At 38.9% G+C, this 14832-nt stretch overlaps 1 protein-coding gene across 1 annotated transcript; it reads left to right on the plus strand.

The window, feature by feature from the left end:
* On the plus strand, positions 3967-5889 carry LOC109714077 (translation initiation factor IF-2-like). The gene is made up of 3 exons (XM_020238491.1): positions 3967-4065; positions 4166-4967; positions 5463-5889. Exons 1-3 carry the CDS (start codon positions 3967-3969, stop codon positions 5876-5878), a joined length of 1317 nt encoding a protein of 438 aa, XP_020094080.1. The 3' UTR covers positions 5879-5889.

Consider the following 14832-nt stretch of genomic DNA (forward strand, 5'->3'; position numbering starts at 1 on the left):
TGGGAGTTGGGTTGGGTGCAACCCAACTGACCAACTCCCTGCCCGGGCCCGGGTCGGGAGGCACGGGCCACACGGCCTGTGTCGTGCCGGGCCGTGCCGGGCCACCGTGCCGCGGTAACAAGGGCCAGCACGACCCGATTGAGCTGGCCGGGCCGGCCCGGCACGAGTGCTACAGTGCTCGTGCTGTGCCTGGCCCGGCCCACTCTCGTGCCGGCATATGTGTAGCCTTCCTATTCAATTAGTAGTATATTGAAAGTGGGACACTATATACTAGAATTCTATTCCCATATAGGGAATTAATGATGATTTATTATTTATAGCTTGAAAATGGAATACACTTCTGGCATTTTACTGAGGTTTTTCCATCTTTAAGCGGTTACAAAGATTGGTGCCTCAGGTTAATTAAACTAACAAAATTCATTTTATGAAAAATAAACAAATTAAACAAACTTACCGTTGTCGATTTGAAAAGCTTTTCCTGCAGGAGAACTTTGCAGGAATCATCCCCCAGATGCCAGATGTGAAGAGTGGGAGGGGGAACTAAAAACATCAAATTACTGATGAGAAATTTTTATTGAGGAAAGTAACTTAGATCAAAAGATTAAAACTTGAAGAGATATTTAAGTAAAACAAAGGCCTATAGTTGAGGGAATCACTAAGAAAGGGGTGTAATGTGGGCCGTACCGGGCTGGTACGGCCCACATTAACCGGGCCGTTTCATGATGAGGGGCGGGCCGGCCCGTCCCCATTTCGAATCCGGACTGCGGAGTTTCCGGCCTGTTTATTTAGAGGGAGGCCCGGCCGGGCCCCTGCGGCCGCCGGCCGGACGGCCGCGGGCGGCGGGCCGCGGCTTCGTGCTAGCCTGTAATAGTTGGAATTTTCCCTCTCTTCCCATTGTTTTTCTGTTTTTTTTAAATTTATTTTTTGAAGAAAAATATAAGTGTTTTTAAATTATAAATTTTTATTTATTATTTTAATTTACACAATTATGTCCAACTTTTTAAAAATTTTTTTAAACTTATAATTTTTAAAAATTAAACATTAACAATAAATTAATTTTTAATATTATTAATTAAATATTATATAAAATTTAAGCTTTAGAATAATAATATTTCACTTTCGGTTTTATAGATTTTTAATATAAATATTTTAATTTACATTTGTTTTATCCAAAAACCATTTTATTATAAAATTAATATTACTTTTTCTCATAATTTTTTATTATTTGAAGTGATATTGATATTCTAAAAAAATTAAAAAATATTTTTTTTGAATTAATCGTATTACATAAATACATTAGAGAAAAGAATAAAAATTTTAAAAATCAAAAAATATATAGATTGAAAGTGTAGGAGTACTGGAGTAGAAAGAATTAGTGTTTGTAGAAGAAAATACATGAAGAATTATTTGTTGTGATGAATTTGGAGATTTATAGGAGTATTTATAGATATAAAAAAATTTATTTTTTAAATAATATGAATTTTTTAAAATTTTCTGACCAAAATGCCCTATCTAACAGCTAAAATATTGAATGTTAGTGAGGGTTGATTTAAAAAATATCTTTTTTAATTTTTTTGACCCCCTTTTTGAAAAAATAAAAATTAAAAAGCATTAAAAAATAAAAAGGAAGGGACCCGTCCATCTTTGGAGATCAAAGGTCTTACAGGATACAGGCCTAAAACCTAGTAGCCTACAGGTAGGGTCTAAGTCCCAGGAAACACTGGGCAAGGTCCTGCCGGCCCGGCAGACATGGCCCGCCGTGCGGGGCTGTGGGCCAATCGTCCGGCCTGGTACAGCCCAGGCACGACATAGGCCGTGCCTTGCTAGGCCTGCGGGCCGTAAAAACTCATCCCGGCACAGCCCAGATTGTCAGGCCGGCTCGGCCCGGTATGAATGCTACAATAGCCGTGCCGGGCCACGGCCCGGCCTGCAGTCGTGGTCGCGACCCGTTTTACATCCCTACCTATGGTTGAGGAGGTTACCATACAATTATTTTTTTTAAAAAAAAAATTGAAGAGTAATAGATTGTTCTAAAACAGATTGAGACATCCTGTTTGGAAAACATAGCATAGTTGACACCCTACTTTTATATTACAAGAATTGCAGTTCATGCTACACTGCTTTATCACGTTAAGCTATCACATACATATATATAAGCAATATTGAGCAGTCAATACTCGTTTCAAGTCCTTCTCTATCAAGAAGTTGATCGATCATTTTACGACAACCAATACAGAAGACGCATCAAAAGAATTATGCTCCTACAGCAAGGATGTGGATTATAATGAAATAGAAATACATCAAAAGCACTTAAATCACCTAACCTTTAGGTAGCTCACCTTAGAATTTAAAAGTAATTTGTTCATACGATCCAAGATGTTTGGGCATAGGTTTATATAATGTGTGTTTAGGCTTGTGTTAGGTTAGGGGTTTGATTTGGTTAAACTTTTTTGGTTTCTAATAAGGCCCATCAAGTTTGGGTTGGGTTAAGCTTATGTGCTTCAAGCTCAAGTTTGGGTTGGATTTGGAATTCGGGGTTTGGCTCAGCTTAAGGTCCGTCCAGATTAAATTCATGTTTAGGTTGGATTTATATTTTAGTTGTGGGCTATTAGGCCCTGGTTTAGTTTTAGGTTTAGGCTTGATATGGTTTGGGTTGGTTTCATACGGTTTGGTTGAGCCTCATATTCAAATTTGGGTCTGGGCTCAGTATGGGCTCATATAGTTCAACTTATTGGTTGTGGATCTAGAGTTGGACTAAATTCAAGCCCTATAGTTTGGATTTACAATCAAGCCTGGGTTTGACTTGAGCTCACATTTGGGCTTGGGCTTCACTGGCTCCGTCAGATTTCTCAATTCCCCAGATGAGAGTCAGAATGATTCGGGCTCCAAAAATGACCCTCCAAAATTTCTTTTGGGCTCCCGATTCATGTTCGGGACGTCCGAAGAGTGGTGGAAGCTCTGATTCGCAGAGTTTGAAATATGAAAGTATGAAAGTATTATTTTTGGTACTTTACTTTCAACCAGCAAATCATATCCTAAGTGAGAGGTGTATTTTGTATAAAGTGTGTTTTGTATTCTCACTAATAATTATTTAATTTCGAATATTAATCTATATTTATGTAAGGACTGAGATTTTCGACAGTGCAACTAAACTCTCTGTTGATGATGTTTATGTGTGTAATTTAATTACATAAGCACTCGTTAAATTTCAGGCGAAACCGAGCTAAAATGGAGAAGTTATGAGACCCGGAAGTTCGACTTAAGTGAATAGTAACTTCGGTTTTCCGGAGAAGCCACGAAGCAAACTTGGCCTCTGGCGCGTACAGACCTCTGAATATAGGACTCCAATAGCTCGTTTTGAACCTCTCGACTATACTGGAACCATTGGCGCTGACAGAATCGGATTCTGATGCACGGTTTTCGAGAAAAAGGAGTTTTATCAAAAAGAGGGTTTTCGTTCTTCGCTATTCTTGCGTTATGACACCCCTCGTGATCTGTGTATGTGACCAAGAGTAAGGTGAGGGATGTTATAGATACCTACTAGTGGTAGGAGATTCAAATTTGAATTTGAATCAAAGGATTTAGCGGGATTACACATTGGTATGTGTGTGTGGTTTTTGAAATTGGAGAGCGGACGGATTTCGTCGTGAATCGGAGGTCAAATCTGACGAAACAAAATGGCAGTTTTGATGCCCTCGTCGTGCTGAACGCGATGGTGCAATCCGTTCGGAAATCCGATGAACGGATTGTCCGATAATGCATGAAGTTTATTAAGAGGTCGAAAGTGGCAAAACGGAAAATCCGCGAAAAGCGCGACATTTTATGTATCGAATCGCGTGAGATCAAACATAGAGGTGTGTTAGCGCAAATCACTCACGCTGTGAAGGGCTGGGTTGCAAATAATGACTTTTGGGGGACTAGTTCGCATTTTATGCAAAATATATATTGGGTAGCTAGGTTTTCACCATGGAAACCCTAGACCAGCCGTTACCAATCCCCAACTTCGCCCTAGCCGACACCTCTGCACACCTGCCCAACCCTTGCGCGCACCCCGGCCGCCGGCAGGTGCCCCGGCCGCCGGAAAACTCGAACCCGGCCACCCCCTCCATCATTCCCTCTCAATTAACCCACCAACCTCCTCCATTCCTATACGTGGGCAACCCAGGAATGTTCTCACCCTCGGGCCCCCTCCCCTGGCCATGCCCGACCTCCGGCGACTGCCGGCGTGCCGTCGTCACTGGCCCCGCGCGCAGCCGCTGCTGCCTTGGCAGCCTGCAGCCTTGCTGGCCGAGCTCGGGCCGGGACCGAGCTGCTGCTGGCCTGCGCGCCGCCGCCACCTGGTGACGGCCGTGCCGCCTCCCTCCGGCCTCCCGCCGGCACCTCCGCGACCGGCCAGAGTGGCCGCCGCCGTCGCTCCTGCGGTCTGCGGCCAGCCGAGCGAGATCTGGCCGTGGGTGGCCAGATCTCTCTCCCCCGCATCGCCGCTGTCCAGGCTCGGCCGGGCCGCCTCCCGCCGGCCTCTGACAACCGCTCGCCGTCGCCCGGAGCTCCCCCAGCCGTTCTCGTGGCCGCCGGCCGCCGCTCCCTCTCCCTGCGGCCGCGCAAGGTTTGCGGGCCGAGCCGCACCCCACCGCCGGCGCGCCTCCCCACCACCTCTGACCGTCGCCGCCGACCTCTGGGAGGTCACCGCCGCCGCCCTGAGCCGTTCCGAGGTCGCCGTCGCCGGAGAAGCCGAACCCAAGCTCCTCTCTCCCCGCGCGGGCTCGGTTTGGTCCAGCACCGCCGCAGCCGCCTTCCGCCGTCGAACGACGTGAGCACGGGTCCCTCCTGGTCGGCCGCACTCGTCCGCCGTCGTCGCCCGCGCCGCCGGAGCTCCTCGTCGGCCGGAGCGAGCCGTGTCCTCTTCGGGTTTGGATGCCTAGGGCATCATTGGCCGTCGCCGCCGCCGCTTCCAGCCGCCAACCGAGGTGAGCACGGTACTCCTCACCTCCCCCGCACCCGTCCCTGGCCGCCGCGCATGCCGCCGTGCTGCCGGAAGCCGGCCGGAGCAACCTTGCTCCGGCCAAGCCCGAAATAGGGCTTAGTTTAGGACGGATTCGTGTTCTGAGCTTCCCGAGCCTCCCTGATCAATACGGAAGTCGGAAGGGAGCACGATGATCGTGACTCATTTCTGATCATCGTGCTCACCTTGGATTTTGCCGGGGAGACTCCGTTCCGCTGTTTCGGCAGTGTCGACCCTGTCAAGCCTGTTTGGCTGCTGTTTTTGGGTTTGCGCACGCTTATCCGGCGATCTGAGGCTGTCCTGATGCCTCCGGAGGTGAGCACGGTGATCGTGGGTCAGTGCTGATCACAGTGCTCACCTCACTTTGAATCAACAGTGTCCGGTTAGCCCTGTTTGGCGCAATCTTCCCCGACTGCGCGCTGTTCGCTGAACCTTCGGGTTGCTCCCGTGTTTCCCACAGTGACCTGTTGCGCTCCAGATCGTGAGCACGGCCTCCGGTACGTCGAGACCTATCAGTATGTGTCTCAGCAGAACTTAGAAGTCCTCGGTTTGCGTGTACGGGCTATGTTATCACCCAATTTACATGAAATATTGGGATTTTATGTAAATTCAGGGGCTTTTGTGCAATTGTGCACCTTGGGGCTACTGTGGACAGTGTGTGTGAGTGTGTTTGACCTCTGGACTGATTGTCCATGTTCTGTTAGCTTTTGCAGAAATCGAAGAGTCGATTTCGATGCGTTTTTCGGCAAAATTCGCCGAAAGAACGCGGTTTCGGTTCGGATTTCTTTCGACGTCGTTTGGTTGTTCTGTGGGTGGTCGCTAAGCCTTGTTGGCTGGTCACCATCATCACTTTGTGGGTTCGGTGATGACGGGTGAGCGACGGTGGGTTACGGTGTCGAATTTGACACTTTCGGGAACCCGTATTCGTACAATTATCCGGCGATAATTGTGTCGTGGTGTTATCTTATGTTTGCTGCCAAAACATCCAAATTGGAGTGTTTTGTGGCAGCGGGTGACTTGTAGCATGGGTTGGTGCGTTCCGGGACATTTCAGTGGTTCCGAGGAGTCCCGTTGCGATTTACGGGACTTCCGGCGAGTTACGGTAGTCGGTTTTGGGAAACTGATCTCCGTGGGTTGTTAGTGGGATTATGATGTAGTGTTTCTTAGTTGTGGGTTAGATACTAACCCGGTGGACCCTCTATAGGTCCTGTCGACTTTCTTTTGCAGTCAGGAGACAGACGCGACATCCGTACAGGTGGGTACTTCGATCCGACGTCGGTACAGTGGTGCACGCTTGGTGATGGTTTCTTACCCTTACCCTTCTGTTGTTACTATCGCATAGTATATTGAGCTTGCATCCCCGTTGTTTCTATTATACTCTACTCATATGTTTCTATGCTTAGTATTATGTGTAGGAATAGAGTAGTTTATCCATATATGATACCGGTGACCTGATTGGTCGGTTCTCGCACTTTGTTTCGGTGACCTGGTTGGTCGGTTGTTGCATTATGTAGTGGGTTGGTCTATTTCTTGACTTCTGTCGTTCGATGACCTTTGAGGTCGGTGTACCCTGAGGGGTAGGATTGTCGGCTGGTGCTGACGGTAGTTCTGGACTATATCGAATACACTCCTGTGACTTATCGGTCGGTTCTTGCGTTCGTACTTTTAGTTGACATCGAGCAGTATCTACATACTATCTTTATTTACTCTGCCTAGTTGTTCTATGTGTAGTATCCTGTATAGGGGTAGAGTAGACGGCATTCGTATATACTATACTTGTGACCTGGTTGGTTGGTTCTCCTGTTTGCATCGGTGACCTGTTTGGTCGTTCGTTACTTTCCGTATATTGACCTCTCTTGGTCGGTTCACGTTGTTACTTGATGACCTACACGGTCGATTAGCCCCAAGGGGCGGTGATTGTCGGTTGATTGCCGACGGTTGGCTATTGATCATATCCGCATTGATCGCCACAGCTCGAGTGCATTTCACGTACACCAGCGGGTTGATCCCCCGCAGGAGGGTGTTCTTTTCCGGAAAAGTGGTCGTACATCCGACCCGTGAGCCCAGCGGTGTTCTCTTTGTGCTAGGGTTACATGCCAGGTGTGAGCAGATAGTGGCTTTTGCCTGAGGTCCTTAGACCGACACGGCGGTTTAGATTGGGTACTTTTGGACTTCTCGTCCGGTTGACGCATATAGCTATAGTAGCGGTTGTTGCATATATACTTCTAGTTCTTTCTTTACAGTTGTCTTGCTACTATAGTTTTGATATCCTTGTATGCTTGCAGTTGTACATTACAGTAGCGGTAGTTGTGTTTTCATATATATATATCTCGTTCGTTCATTATCGTTGCTACTGTATTTTACTTACCCATACTGTTTGTTATCTCTTCCTGATCCGGTGAGTACTCCTCGCCTTCTTCGGCTTGCGGTACCCACTGGGAGGGGAGACATGTTTACATGTTCTCACCTCCCCCACCATTTTTCAGGTATCGCGGGTGATGAGTAGTGGGACGAGACGTGAGATACGTGTTTAGCGGTCGATAGAGCTTCCGACCCAGGTTATTTCGATTTAGTTATTATCCTTGGTATTTTGTTGATATATAGTTTAGTCGGTTTATGTGGTTCAGTAATTATTTACATTTGAAAGAGTGGATTTCTGGATTTTATAAAATAAAAGGTTTTCTACCCCTCGTGGTAGCGTTTTTAAAAGAATAAAGGTTTCTGTGTAGGGAACAGCTTTCAAAAGATTTTTATGGATTTCTGTTTAAACCTTGAATGTAAAACTGTGATGTGAATGGTGATTGTATGAATGTATAGTTATCCTTATATTCATCTGGTTGTGGTTGTATCCTGGTTGTATTGTGTATTTGATCGACGCCGTGCAAATACAGGGGAGACTCTGTCCGTGTGAATAGTGGATTCTCTGTATTTGTGGCGGATCTGGCATACCCTGGGGTCAGGTTTTCAAAAAAAATTTTAGACGCTTTTCCGCTTTGTTTTAAACTGAAAAGGGACCCCGGGGCTTGACAATTTAACTTTAAATTATAATTTTATATTTTAATTTGTATTGTTAATTCAATATTTAAATTTTACTTTTCTAACTTCAAGTTTCAATTCCAATATAAGTTTGATGTTTAAATTGAGTTCTAAATTTAAAATTTGTCTTTGGACTTAAACTTGAATTATAAATTTAATGCTAAATTCAAATTGGGTTTGAATTTAAATATTAATTATGGATTTATAAAATAATTTTTTAATTTAAATTTTAATAAAATTTTGATTCTGATTCCGATTTTGAATGAACCTAACAAATTGAAGCTTTTATAAATTTAAAGATAGCCACCGAAAAGAGACGACCTTTTATAAATAAATTGAAGGATAATTAATTATTTTGTAAGAAAAATAAATTTTTTAAATTTTAAAAAATTTCTAAAAATTATATTGCAATTTTTGCCTTATTTTTGGGAAAAAACTAATTAAAATGCAAAAGAGATAATCAAGAATAATCCAAGTACATGAAAAGGCTTAAATAAAATAGTATATTATAAATAAGCATAAAATCTCTTTCTCAAATAGAGTTACTAATTACGTTGATATTTTGATCAGACACCACATACGAAATATTGTAAAAACAACACTGATTTTTTCTGCCTTTCTTTATACACTGATTCTTTCTGCCTTTTTTTATACATTAGAATGAGAAAGTAATTTTATTTTTGAGTTTAAAGTTATAAGATTATATGCAAAATATATGAACAACATAAATAGTAACTACAATCCAAAATAGAAATTTATTAAACTATTTTATAAAATTTAGAGAGTATAATTATCAAAAATTAAAAGTGTGAAACAAACTTGTGAACAAGCTTAACAAACTTAAGTTCAGAGTATTTTTTTCTTTTATTTTTCTTTTTCCTTTAGGGCCTGATTGGTCACTTGATATTTGTATAGCAGTATTCTATGTACCATTTTGCTCTTTAGATTAAGAATGTAAAAGTATTTCATCATAATAAATTAGTCGGTATAGAATCATTTCTCTTATAAAAACTTGTTGTTTTTATTTTTTTTTAATGCCAGCATAGTTCATAATTTGTTTATGTGATGAATAACTTTTGATATATTTAATTAACTCAATTTATTTAAAAAGCTTAAAATAAAAATTTTATGCTAAAAATAAATAAGGTATAGATAAAATGCTAATAGATTTTATAATATATCTTAAATAAAAGAATTACAGTTAAAAAAACAAAGATTGAACTATGTATGCTTTATGCTAACAATAAAAATTTTATGCTTAAAATAAATAAGTCACTATATTTTGATCTATGTATGCTCTATGTTTGTAGAGTTTTACTAAAAATTTTCATTGATTCCATCATAACCAGTGGCATATGATCCCGTGCTTTTGCGGATTTTTTAATTGTGTGATTTTTTAGCTCTTAGATCAACCCCATTGATCATTTCTAACCATTGGATTAATATTATTAACCAATAGGGACCACTCAACCCTAAGGGGACCACTATCATCCTAACCATAGAATCTTTGATCCAAGGGCTAAAAAATCGAAAGCACTAACTACTTTATACTTCCGATAGCATAGTAGCTCTACACAATATATACGTATATTATAAGGATAATTGCCTATATACCCCTCATACGTATATTATAGAGATAAATATTTTTCTTCTCACGTGTAATATCCGCACCCCCAATTCTTTCGCAACATAATATTCGTGAATTTCTCAAATATCTCAACATAATTATAGGTGATTTTGAAATAAAATCCCCTTCATTATAGGTGATTTTTAATAATATAGTAAAAGATATTAATTTTTTGCCTTCTCAAAATATTTGCTTTCTCACGCGTAAATTATATTAATTATATTTAATTGGTATAATAAAAGTTAATAATAATATATTAATTTTATTTCCTAATTAATAAAAATATAAAGTAATTATAGTTATTAGTATTGATACCCTAATTATAATAAATGTAATCGAACTGTTCTCGAGCCGACCACGAGCGAGCTGACCCTACCTTGTGTTCGGCTCGCTTATTAAACGAGCTGGAAAATCCAGCTCGTGTTTAGTTCATTTATTAAACGATCTCTCTCCCTCTAGGGTTTGATGATCTATCAGTTTCTATTTTAGATGTACCTTATAATGCTGAAATTTTCACCGGTGCCTTCATTGTGGCGTCTCATTCTGTTTTTTGTCGGATCACATTTCGCCAATTTTTTTATTGTGAGAGCGAGGAGGGACCTATTGAGGGACCTGTTGAGGACTACACCAGAGTCGAGATTGTGGATGACCGGGGCAGAGGTGTTGGGGAAACAAGCGAAGTCCGCATCGACATTCCTGATGTGGACAACATGAACAACATAGAGGGAGGAGATGGTGGAGGCGACATCGAACTGGATGATCGTCTTTAGGGGTGACTCCACCTCCAACAGTACCTCCTTCATCTTTCATTATATTTACATCTCAAACGATGAAGTTGAGGAGTTCAAGAAGTTCCTATCTGTCGAGGCTTAGGCCATAATCTTTCCTTTTATATTGTTTCTGTGTGTCGTCGCCTATTTTTGCTGATGAATATTTTCAGTTGAAATGTTCGTGGTCTTATAACCAAGTAAGCGATGTCTGGTCAAGCCGGTCGTGTCTAATATTTTTTCACTTGTTGCATGTCCTCATGAGACTGTAGAGGAGTAACAAGTGCTTCTTCCTGCACACTTTCTTCAGACAGAGATCTTCTCATCACGATCATAATTCACAGTTAAATTTCAAATTTGAAAGTTTTAAATTTATATTTATAATTGAATCCCAAATTAAAACTACAATTTAAAATTTGAATGCAAAAACTAAAATTTGAAATTGAAATTTAAATTCAAAATTTAAATTTAGTTTTTGATTTTGCTGGATTCAGATTTTAGTAAGAAAGTATTATCTAATTCTGTTTTTGCTGACGTTATGGTCTCCATGAAATCAATTATGTTTTTCTCAAACCGACTTGATATTTGTATAGCAGTATTCTATTTACTATTTTGCTCTACTAGATTAAGAATGTAAATATATTCTATCATAATAAATTAGTCGGTACGGAATCATTTCTCTTATATGAATTTGTTACTTTTATTTTTTTTTAATGCCCGGATAGTTGATAATTTGTTTATGTGATGAATAATTATTGATATATTTTAGTAACTCAATTTATTTAAAAAATTAAAGTAAAAATTTTTTACAAACAATAAATAAGGTATGGATAAAATTCTAATAGATTTTAATACATCTTAAATAAAAGAATTACAGTTAAAAAAACAAAGGTTGGAATGATTTTATGCTAACAATAAAAATTTTATGCTTAAAATAAATAAGTCACTATAATTTGATGCATGTATGCTTTATGTTTGTAGAGTTTTACTAAAAACTTTCATTGATCCCATCATAACCAGTGGCATATGATCCCATGCTTTTGCGGATTTTTTAATTGTGTGATTTTTTAGCCCTTAGATCAACCTCATTGATCATTTCTAACCATTGCATTAATATTATTAACCAATAGAGACCACTCAACCCTAAGGGGACTGCTATCACCCCAACCATAGAATTTTTGATCAAAGAGCTAAAAAATCGAAAACATCAACGACTTTATGCCTCCGGTAGCATAGTCGATCTACACAATATATACATATATTATATTAATGTAAAATAAATGTAATCGAACTGTTCTCGAACCGACCACGGGCGAGCTGACCCTAGCTCGTGTTCGGCTCGCTTATTAAACGAGTTGGAAAATCTAGCTCGTGTTTAGTTCGTTTATTAAACGATCTCTCTCTAGGGTTTGGTGATCTATAAGTTTATATTTTAGATGTACCTTATAATGCTGAAACTCTCACCAGTGCCTTCATTGTGGCATCTCGTTCTGTTTTTTGTCGGATCACGTTTTGCCTTTTTTTAATTGTGCGATTTGCGCGCGAAGTTTTCTCGGAGGAGTAGGAGTGGTGGGAAGACGAGGAGAGACCTATTAAGTGACCTGCTGAGGACTACACCAGAGTGGAGATTGTGGACGACCAGGGCAGAGGTGTTGGGGAAACAAGTAAAGTCCGCATTGACATTCTTGATGTGGACAACATGAACAACGTAGAGAGAGGAGATGGTGGAGGCGACATCGAACTGGACGATCTTCTTTAGGGTTGACTCCAGCTCCAACAATACCTTCTTCATCTTTCATTACATTTACATCTCGAACGATGAAGTTGAGGAGTTCCAGAAATTCTATTTGTCGAGGCTTAGGCCCTGATCTTTCCTTTTATATTGTTTCTGTGTGTCGTCGCCTATTTTTGCTGATGAATATTTTCAGTTGGAATGTTCGTGGCCTTATGACCAAGTAAACAAAGTCTGGTCAAGCCGGTCATGTCTAATATTTTTTTCTACTGTTGCTTGTCCTCATGAGACTGCAGATTAGTAATAGGTGCTTCCTCCTGCACACTTTCTTCAGACAGAGATATTTTCATCACGATCATAATTTATAGTTAAATTTTAAATTTGAAACTTTTAAATTTAAAATTATAATTAAATTCCAAATTAAAACTATAATTTAAAATTTGAATGCAAAAAATAAAATTTGAAATTGAAATTTAAATTCAAAATTTAAATTTAGTTTTTAATTTTGTTGGATTCAGATTTTAGTAAGAAAGGATTATCTAATTCTATTTTTGCTGGCGTTATGGTCTCCATGAAATCAAATATGTTTTTCTTAAATCGACTTGATATTTGTATAGTAGTATTCTATTTACCATTTTGCTCTACTAGATTAAGAATGTAAATATATTCTATCATAATAAATTAGTCGGTGCAAAATCATTTCTCTTACAAGAACTTGTTGTTTTTAATTTTTTTTAATGCCCGCATAGTTGATAATTTATTTATGTGATGAATAACTGTTGATATATTTTATTAGCTCAATTTATTTAAAAAATTAAAATAAAAATTTTATTCTAAAAATAAAATAGCTATGGATAAAATGCTAATAGATTTTATAATATATCTTAAATAAAAAATTACAGTTAAAAAAAAAAGGTTGGAATGATTTTATGCTAATAATAAAAATTTTATGCTTAAAATAAATAAGTTATTATATTTTGATCAATGTATTTTTTATGTTTGTAGTGTTTTACTAAAAACTTTTATTGATTCAATCATCATAATCAGTGGCAATGTAAGAGCTACTGCGTCTAATACTGCTCAGCATTTTCATATGGCCCTTCTTTTTGTTCATAACCTACACCAAAATGGTCTCCATCTCGGAGCTTCGTACATTGGTACTGATCTCATCGTACTTGGACAAGACTTGCTTGAGGAATGCTGCAACTGTGAAGATGAGGATGTTTCGAACGAAGATGACGGCGGAGGGGAAGGTGGGAATGGGGATGATCCGTCGTACTCGGCCGACCTCCGCTGGGACAGAGCTGTGGTGCCCGGGCGGCACCCCTCCTTCTCTCCGGAGATCCAGATCGACCTATAAAATGAGTAACCACGGCCACGACTACGGAGAAAGATGAGGAGGAGACGGGAGGGGAGAAATCATGTGTTCCTTCCTCCTCGTCCGCTTCGACCAACTCGGATGATTGAGGTGACTCTCTGAAAAAAAAAATCTCGATTCAAAAATGGGATTCAGTATAAGAAAAAATATGCGGGAAAGAAAGGCGCGGTCCACGAGGTCCGCTCCACCTCGTGAACAGCGTGAGGAAGGTCCATGATGGACCTCGCGGCGTTGCGCACGCCTCGCAGGAGAAAAAAGGTGTGGTCCACGAGTTCTGCTCCACCTCGTGGACCGCGTGAGGAGATAGACCTCTCTCTCTAATCCTCTTAGTAAATGTCACAAATACCCTAACAAAATTAATAATATCCTATATATACTCCTACAAGTGTAAAAAAATTATCACAAATATCCTTTATTCTAACAGACGTTAAGGTTAAGTATAAATTCTAATTTAGATTTTAAATTTTTAAATTTTATGTTTCAATATTTAATATTTAATTTTTAATTTTTAATTTTTAATTTTTAATTTTAACTCTTAATTTTTAATTTTTAATTTTTAATTTTTAATTTTTAATTTTTAAATTTCAAGTTTCAAGTTTAAATTTTTAAATTTTAAGTTTCAAGTTTCAAATTTAAAATAAATTTTATGAACTTCAAATTTAGATTTTCTTTTGGGAATTTTTTTTGTTAAAAAAATTTGAAAAATAATTTATAGTTAAATTCAAATTTAAAATTTAAATTTATAAATTTTATATTTTTATTTTACATAAAATATAAATTTAAGTTTGTGCTTAAATTTAAAATTAAAAATAAAATAAAACTTCAAATCAAATTTTAAATTGTTAAATAAAATTTAGAATTTTTCTGAAAAAAATATAAATAAATAAACAGCAAATCAAGCCACGACAAGAGCTACAATGAAATTGTTATTATGAATACTGTTGATATATTTATTAGCAATTATAAAAACTAAAAAAAAATGTGCTAAAACATAAATAGATAGGATAAAATGCAAAATTTTATAAATATCTTAACTAAAAAAATTACAGTTAAAAAAGAAAGTTGGAATGATTTATGCTAATAATAAAATTATGCTAAAAAAATAGTTATTATTTTATCAATGTAACTTTTATTTGTAGTGTTTTACAAAAACTTATTGATTAACCCTCAGTAATAACATGGCAATGTAAAGCTACTGCCTAATACTGCTCAGCATTTAAATATGCGCTTCTTTTGTCATAACCTACACCAAAATGGTCTCCATCTCGACGTCTACATTGTACTGATTCA

The sequence above is a fragment of the Ananas comosus genome, linkage group 8 (genome assembly GCF_001540865.1).
Source record: "Ananas comosus cultivar F153 linkage group 8, ASM154086v1, whole genome shotgun sequence".
In the NCBI taxonomy this organism is placed as follows: domain Eukaryota; kingdom Viridiplantae; phylum Streptophyta; class Magnoliopsida; order Poales; family Bromeliaceae; genus Ananas; species Ananas comosus.